This window comes from Halichoeres trimaculatus, unplaced genomic scaffold, assembly GCF_033239565.1.
Source record: "Halichoeres trimaculatus isolate MK-OKI-2021-1 unplaced genomic scaffold, fHalTri1.1 fHalTri1_scaffold_5, whole genome shotgun sequence".
In the NCBI taxonomy this organism is placed as follows: domain Eukaryota; kingdom Metazoa; phylum Chordata; class Actinopteri; order Labriformes; family Labridae; genus Halichoeres; species Halichoeres trimaculatus.
This window is the reverse complement of record NW_027437183.1, coordinates 17,488,937-17,497,433: the sequence shown is the minus strand read 5'-3', so window position 1 is coordinate 17,497,433 and position 8,497 is coordinate 17,488,937. Positions and strand designations below refer to the sequence as shown.

The following is an 8,497-nucleotide window of genomic DNA, read 5'->3' as shown; positions in this document are numbered from 1 at the left end:
AAGTGCAACACTTCTTTTGCCATAACAGTGTTTGTAGGTTTTTTTTTTACAATCATCACGTAAGAATAAAGCCTATCCTCTGCCACCTGTTGTTTGGTTTAGTTGTGGACCTAAACATAACTGTGCACCTATACTTTGGACAGGATTCTGACTGTTAATTAGTATGGTGGTCCAAACATCCCAGTGGGTTTTATCAGGCACAGGGCTTCCAGCTTTGAATCACATGTGTTCCCAGATTGCCAAAACAGCCATCACATGAGCGTTTTGGTCTGCTGTTTGAGCATCATGCTCAGTCTGAGGATGACATCAGCACTTCACACTATTGTTGCCTGTCTATCCAGCTATGAAACCTCTTATAATAGGGAAGAAACATGTTTAACTTGTATGTACAAGAAAGATTTTCACTGCAGGGCTCAAATTCCCACTGTTCTCAAAATCTCTGAGGCTGATGCAGGATTAAAAGTTTATGGCAGTAAAATTCTCAACTCGTGCAGAACAGCATGCCTTTGGAAAGCCTCACAGAGATTATGGGCTGATATTCAGTGGATTCAGTGGAACTGTTATGTGAAATAAAACAAAAGTTTTATCATTGACTAAAGTACAGTCATTTGCATGTTGCGATGTAACTTCATTATTTAAAGGCAAAGACCACAGACTTCATATTAAGTGGCACTTTAGAGAAACTATCCATATGTTTAGAAATCCAATTATAATACCGTCAGACTTGTTAGACTCTTGACATCTTGAACAAAGGGTTTGTTGGTGCAACAGAAAAGTATAGTCCTCTGCTTTTGTATGGGTCTGACCCTGCTGTCCTCTGTTGATTTTCGCTGGTTCACAGTGGGACCGTGCTTCAAAAAGAGAGGGGTTATCATCTTAAATTGCTATGACGAAAAGTAGGCATAAAAATCTCCTCTGAATCAATCCAACTGTTACTGTTGAGCCACTTTTGCTTTTCTGGAAAGAAAAAGTATTATTTGTGAACTTGACTCAGCATTCCTTTTAATGGGCCACCCCAGGGGCGAGGAATGTGTTTGAGACATTACTGAGTCAGACGCCCCCGCCTCTCTCAAGATCATATGCTGCACCTGACAACAGGGGCTCTTTATGTAAGTGTGGAGTCCGAAGTGGAGCATCCGTTATCCAAAGTTGTTTCACACTTGCTTTTGAGGCATCATCCAAAATGAAACTCAAGACTGGATGTGGGGGGATGAAAGAATGGGTGAGTAAGAATCGACCCACTGAGCTAATTTTTCATTCTAACCATGCAGCACCTGAGGAGGCTTAGATGGAAAAGTGTGCTTTCCTCGTGACCCATTTTTGAACTGAAGCCAAATTGCGAATATGAGTCTATTTGTCCACATATGCATAATCATTTTGATCTTGGGTCAGCCCGCGACAAGTCTATGTATGGAGAGCTGTTTGAGGTTTGACATAGAGAGCAGAAATTTGCACAACAGGTGCTTTAAGTTTCTTTTCTACTTTCTATTTTCTTCCAATTATTGAAGGATGATACCTTTGCTTAAATCAAAACATCCGTCACACAAGAGAATGTGAAGAAAAGGAAGGTAAATATATCTAAATTTGGTGTCTGCATGGAAAGGGGCTTGCTGCTGTATCTCCTCCTCCACCTCTTGCTGCTGTTTGAGAGGCATCCTCTGTGAAAGGTGTAACTTGTTTGACTCAATCATTTTTAGAAATTTATCAAAAAAAGAAAAAAATCTAGGATCTATATATATATCTTATTTTTGCTAGATCTATCAAAACGTTTTATTGGTGCAAGTCTAGGTTTTCCAGTTTTATGAAGGGCCTTTGTGTTGATCCTTTGTATGTGGTCCTGACTAAATATTGTTGATTCATAAACTTGATCTTTTAAACAGATTTATTCAATGTTTGTAAATCCCTTATTAACAAAATAATTCCTCTTGCATATACAAACATCTGTAATCCTGGCATAAATTAAGTTTAATAGAAATATGGAGTACTTTTTCGCTTGTTATGATCATTTGTCCATCTTCATTTGTTTAAATGTAGTTTTACTCTGACGTTCCCATCCCCTCAGTGTCTGCGCTCTATGACTTTGAGACATAGGAGAAGTCAACAGCCAGACTGAATCATTCAGTTGTGTGTTACTGTATTGTGCTTCAGGGACATTTGGAGTTTATTTGAAAATGATTTCTTAATGTATAAAAGATACTGAATGACCACAGATATCCACTGAATCTACAGTCTGAAGTCAGTCTTCCGGCTCTCTATCTTTTCCTTTGAGAGGCTATTTATATCTTCATTCAAGAAATGTACAGTCTTCTGACCTTTTTATCCTGCACATCCTCCACGTGTCTGGATGGCTGTAAGTCAGGGGCGTAGAACAAAATCCTGGATCCTGCATGTATACATCCTGTATGGCCCCCCCTCATACACACTACGATTCTTTGTAGCAGCTTTCCAGCCCTTCTCACATGAGGACTTTACTCCCACCCTTTACTCTGCTGCCCCTGGCTGTAGTTCATCCCCTTTTCCCTTTTTTCATTCGAAGAAATACAACCGAGACGAATCTCGCGATTGGATTCACATCTGATGCCATGAAATCATAAAATGCACGGTACAGTCGATTCTCTCCACCACGCGGTCACTTTATGACAACAGATCAATTGTATCATCCTCAGGATAAACGCGGCTTCTCGTCTGACTCAAGTTTCCACTTGAGACCAAACTCTTTACATGAAGGAAAGACCTGTCTCAGTGCACAAACTTTTTTGGACCATACTCTGAGCAAAACATCCGCCTCAAAATGCCTAAAGAATTTATGGACGAGTATCAACCGCTGCTTATTAAAGGAATCAAAGATACAAAGCAACCAACGGTATGTAGATTACGATGAAGTACGATGGGAGCTGCTTTTTTTCTGCGTTTTGTATTATGTGTAAATGTGTTTGTCTCTGTTTCTCTTCTTTATTGCAGTTTCAACACAAATCACTTCTGCTGGCTGTTTGTGCTGCTTGTATAGGGGGAACCTTTCAGTATGGATACAATGTATCTGTCATCAATGCACCTACAATGGTAACTAACTAAAGGGCAACTATCAGTGTATGAGTGACTACATGATGCATTAATATAAGTTAGCTGTAGAGTATTTATGGAATGTGTCTGTGAATGTCTGTGAACTTGGTTGAAACACTGAATGAACTGAATGAACTTATCCATCACTTTAACAGATTTAACATCCATTCCATGGTGATTTCTGGTGATAATGTATGCACCTCATGTTTATTTGCCCTCTTGGTGAGCATACTGCTTTCCCATGTCTCCTTCTCAGTACGTGCATAATTTCATCAACCAAACCTGGAGTGAGCGCTACCAGTCCGACATATCCGACCATGTCCTCACCCTGCTGTGGTCCACTATTGTGTCTATGTTTACAGTCGGGGGGCTCATTGGAGTCACAATCGGTGGAACAATGTCTATGATGCTGGGGAGGTATGGACTATAAGAAAGCATCTCTTTTCTATTTGTTCATTGTATCCTAAAACTTGACATGTTACTCTGTCTTCTTCAGGAAAGGGGCACTGTTGGCCAATAACGTATTTGCAATATTGGCTGCTCTGTTCATGGGTCTGAGCTACCCAACAGGATACTTTGAATTACTCATTGTTGGACGTCTTCTCTGTGGAATCAACGCAGGTATATCAGCATTAACTTTTGCCCCTTAACTGTAAAGAAGCATTTTTTAATATATTCTATAACATATATTTTTCTGTTTTATGTGTTTTCTTCATAAATAGGGATTGGACTTTGTGTTCAACCTCTGTATTTGGGGGAGATAGCCCCCACTTCTCTCCGTGGTGCTATGGGAACAGGGACCTCAATTTTCATCACTGGTGGAATTTTGACAGGACAAGTGATTGGCCTCAAGTAAAGCTGGACACAAAACCATGTGGAATATTATATTTCCAAATATGCTTTCTAAAGTAAAAAACCTCTCTGTGTGATTTGACAGGGAGCTTCTGGGCAGAGAAGAGCAGTGGCATCTCCTGCTTGCTACCACATGTGTCCCAGCTATCATGCAGCTCCTCATCCTGCCCTGGTTCCCTGAGAGCCCACGTTACCTCCTCATTGACAAAGGAGATGATGCCAGGTGCAAAAAAGGTAAATAAACAGTTTTTTCCTCCTATGTTGACATTGCTGAGATTCAATCATTTGATGAAGAAATTTTGGTTTAATTCAATTTGAGCAAAAAGTTCAGAGGTTTGGAGACCTCTTTTGTCTGGGGTCACTAGACTCAGAGTAATTTATTTTCATGTGAGTTCAGGCATGGGATCACAGGCTGGAAAAGTGAAAAGAAACTGATTTGTTACAGTAAACCTTTTGATGGTATTATCTAAAAAACCTCACAGTTCAATCAGATTAAATGAATGATGAATGCAGAAAGAAATCACAATTAACAAGAGAGTCATGTGCTCTCTCTCTGCAGCTCTGAAGCAGCTGCATGGTAGCTCTGGCTGTATTGGAGAATGGGAAGAAATAGAGAAGGAGAGGAACAATTGTGTTGGTTTCAAAGCAAAGAAACCCTGGGAGCTCTTCACTGATCGGAGTATTCGCTGGCAGCTTCTCACCATCTTGCTGCTCAACGCTGCACAACAGCTGAACGGCATTAATGCTGTATGTACATGACATTGACATTTGCAGATCTTTCAGTGTTGATCCTACAAGAGTTAAACAGCTCAGGTTAAAATAAGATCATTTAAGAAGCTGTCTGGTCTGTCTGTCTTTTTTTTCCTGTAGATTTACTTCTATGCAGATTACTTGTTCAAACAAGCTGGGATTCCTGCGGAAAAAATACCATATGTGACGATTGGCACTGGTGCTTGTGAATGTGTCACCGCTTTAACATGTGTATGTATTCATCTCTTAACTTCTTTCAGCTTCACTTAAAGCTTTTGTTCTTTCCATACGCTGCAGAGAACTTGAGTGGGAATAGATTCACAAAAACAAGTCCAATATCCTTGAGACATTTCAGATAAAAACTTTAAGTGTTAAAGTGTTAAGTTTGGAAAAGTAAGAGCACCCCTGAAATACAAAAAAAAAGTATTTTTTCATTTTTAGAGAGAAAATTTTTTTTTTTATTTAAGACGTGTTAAGAATTTTTAATGTAGTATATTTAGTAAATCAAATGCTTTTGAAAAGAAGAGTGATACAGTGAATATGCAGGTGAGACATACAGCATGAAACTGTGGGGTAGAATTAGGCAGGATAAACCTTGAACATCACCATGAAAAGTCAGAGAACATCTCAAGTGTTTGCCCGTAGGTTCATCTTGATCTTGTGACATGCTGTGTGTCTCACAGGGTCTGCTCATTGACCGTCTGGGAAGGAAAGTACTCATCGCTGGAGGATACACACTGATGAGTGTCTGCTGCGTTTTGATCACACTAACTCTCACTTTTCAGGTGAATAACTTAACCAGAGCTGAGACACATAGCATGCTGACTGTTTGCAGGATATGATGCTCTCATTTACTCAGTTGTTTCATAAAATTAAGGAAAATGCTTAATGCTCCCAGTGGGCAAAACCTACAAGATATAAACAAATCTGCAGGGATTAGCCCGTTTAAAGAGATTAGGTCCTCTAGGAGGAGAGTGGTGAATGAAAACATTACATGGAAACATTTCAATGTGAGCAAGTTTGGGGGATACTACTGTTTTGGAGAAACTATTTAACAATTGTATTATTTGTGGGCATGACCAAAACATATGTTTATAGTCAACCAGTGATTACTTGTAGTTCACGTATCCTCTTTGTCTGGGAAAATCCAAGATAGTTTTCATCAGTAAATATCACTCTGTTGGATGCTGCACAGTAGAGGACGCGTGTACACACCTGGTATATTTATTCATATTTTTTCTTCTATTCTTTATCCAAACTTTTACCGAAGCAGTCAGTATGTTGGTGTAATTGTCGAGGCTATAGAGAGTTGTGGACTTTTTCAGAACCCATTGTGTGTTTAAAGACCAACAGACAGTCACAAGACAGACTTTATGGAGATATCGAACTGAAGACAACATAAGGAAGGATGTGCGTTCAGCTAAAGTGCATCTGTATGCAGATGATACAATAGTCTATTCACCAGCTTCATCTCTGAGTCCAGTGTATGATCTTTTACAGAGCTCGCTTACAGATGTTAGATAATGTTGGCATTTATACCATAAGAGGAGACTCAAACAGCCACCCCTCAGGTGCTTTGGTACTGACATGCTGTCTTTGAAAGACAGAAGAAACCAAAGGTTAAGCTTGATTAATATCATGAAGACAGGGCTGTTATGGACTTATACATGCTACGCTCTGGAGGTTTTTAGATTACATTGTTTCCCACAAGATGCCTCTCTTTGTTTTCCTAAATGCACTGAGTAAGAGGGTGCTCCGAGTTCAAAATACAATCTGTTGTCCCCAAACTATTACTTTATATTTTACAATCTGATTTACTGTTTTTTATAGATAACTTGGAGGTAAATGCACCAGTTTATTTTAATTCACAAAGCTTCTGTGGTATAATTTCTTCATTTCTGTGTGGTTTTCTGCAGCAGCAACTTTTTATTTTGCCCCGTAGTAAATGAATAATGGTTGGGTTTTGGTGTACTCCTCTTTTTTCGGTTCTATTATTATGCTCTCTTTTTGATAACTTTTTGATCTGAGGTAACCAATTTTTTAACTGTAGTTTGAATACAGAAAATAAGTTTCATCAATAAGAATGATTAAACCTGTTTTTCTGTTTCCTCATCATCCTCACAGGAGGCCAATCCAATAATCCCTTACTTGAGCATGGCGTGTGTTTTTGCTTTCATTCTGAGTTTTGGCCTAGGACCAGGTAACTTGGTGAATTGGTTGCTTTAAAAGTACTATCAAACCACTGAGCTGCACAACAGTTAAAACAGTTTTATCTTTTGTTGTTTCCTCCTCCATGAAGGTGGTGTGACCAACATCCTGACGGCTGAACTGTTCACACAAAGCACACGGCCTGCAGCGTACATTATCTCAGGATCACTCAACTGGTTCAGCTTCTTCTTCATCGGCCTGGCCTTTCCTTTCATTGTGGTAAATGTCCTGTAATAATTACCAAATTCACATGTCTATGTTTCCATGTTTATGGTTTAATTCTGAAAGAGGAAACAAAGCCTGGATCTTTGGGTGAGTTATACTGACTGATGTCATGTTTCATTCCCACAGATTGGGCTGCAGCAGTACTGTTTCCTCGTGTTTTTGGTCATCTGTGCCTTAGTGGCAACATACATTTGCCTTGCTGTTCCTGAAACCAAAAACAAAACCTTCCTGGAAATCGAGAATGCTTTCCAGTCCAACAACAACAAAAAGGCGAATGGTGTGGATGGAGCTGGAGCAATACTGTTATCAACATCAATTTAAAGAGATGACTCAGGGTGACTCGAGCTAAGATTTTTATCTGTAATATAGAGTATACATTTATCACAAAGAGCAGTAATATACTTTAGAACACGTGGCATGATAATAACGGTGCTATAAGTTATGGGGCCTTGCTTGAACTTCAGTATACTGTCATAGTGATGATTAGGACTTGTTAGGTCACCTACAAATATACATTTAATTGATCTTAATCTGTAATATTTTGGTGAAAATAAATGTTGGTTTGTACATCTCTCAGACAGGATGTTTCTTTTTTTCCTCCCACAAAAACTATGTTTCTGGAGCCTCACTGAAACTGCTGGGCTAGTGGCATCCTGGGATGCTTATTGCCAAAGATTTCTTAGATTACTGTTCTGGAGATCAGCAGGGTTCAGACAGTAAAAACACACCTCCCTAAGTAAATATCAATGGGGCTTTTATTGTAATGCAAAAAAACACATTAAGGTTGCTCAGGAAATGTCGCCTGTTCCACGAAAAATGCAAATCTACTCATTTTCTTTCTTCAGATATCTGTATGAGAGAAGGTAAATACATCTTTGAACAGAAAACCAACCAAATTATAGTAATCCTGCTGCCTGCTGCTTGTGAGTACTTGGCTCAGATTCCCCCTTTATTAAGCTGCTACTTATCCCATAAATTTGGCAAGGTAGCCATGAATAATTTGGATCATAATATTTATTTTCTATAAAATCCGTTTCCTTTGCTAGGAATCCAAACTTTCAGGAAACCTTACCTTTGCCTGTAGCTTTTGATTTAAAAAATTAACTCATAGAAAAAGTCAGTACTGGTGTGTCAACCTGAGGTACATTCTCCTCATTTTTCCCTACAGGAATGCTGTTCATCCATGGTTTAATTTCCATTGTATAAAAACTTTTTTTTGAATGTGTGAGAGTTTTACTACATGCTGAAGTTTTTCTTTGTCCAGAGAACAGACCACACATGGCCAGATTAACCACGTGTGGTCTGTTCCCATGTGTTTTAACTGTTCACACGCTGATCTAAGAAACCCTATCATGACAGAGGAATTATGCTTTTTACATTCAATGACAAAGTACAATCTTGC

General features: G+C 39.1%; 1 protein-coding gene across 2 annotated transcripts; it reads left to right on the top strand.

The window, feature by feature from the left end:
• Positions 1-1,102: 1,102 nt before the first annotated feature.
• Positions 1,103-7,535, top strand: slc2a11b (solute carrier family 2 member 11b). Of its 2 annotated transcripts, none has more exons than XM_074670005.1 (12): positions 1,103-1,222; positions 2,962-3,060; positions 3,317-3,477; positions 3,557-3,681; positions 3,783-3,912; positions 3,998-4,146; positions 4,472-4,659; positions 4,783-4,893; positions 5,346-5,447; positions 6,787-6,862; positions 6,962-7,089; positions 7,222-7,535. In XM_074670005.1, exons 1-12 carry the CDS (start codon positions 1,184-1,186, stop codon positions 7,414-7,416), a joined length of 1,503 nt encoding a protein of 500 aa, XP_074526106.1. In that variant the 5' UTR covers positions 1,103-1,183; the 3' UTR covers positions 7,417-7,535. The 2 variants fall into 2 exon arrangements, with proteins under 2 accessions (XP_074526106.1, XP_074526105.1); XM_074670004.1 differs by lacking the exon at positions 1,103-1,222 and adding an exon at positions 2,770-2,863.
• The last annotated feature ends 962 nt before the right edge of the window (positions 7,536-8,497 follow it).

Excerpts from the sequence above, each read along its gene's own strand:
- slc2a11b (XM_074670004.1), top strand. The coding sequence starts at position 2,792 with ATGCCTAAAGAATTTATGGACGAGTATCAACCGCTGCTTATTAAAGGA. Across the intron at positions 4,147-4,471 it reads TGATGCCAGGTGCAAAAAAG|CTCTGAAGCAGCTGCATGGT; the intron begins GTAAATAAACAG and ends CTCTCTCTGCAG. Across the intron at positions 4,660-4,782 it reads AGCTGAACGGCATTAATGCT|ATTTACTTCTATGCAGATTA; the intron begins GTATGTACATGA and ends TTTTTCCTGTAG.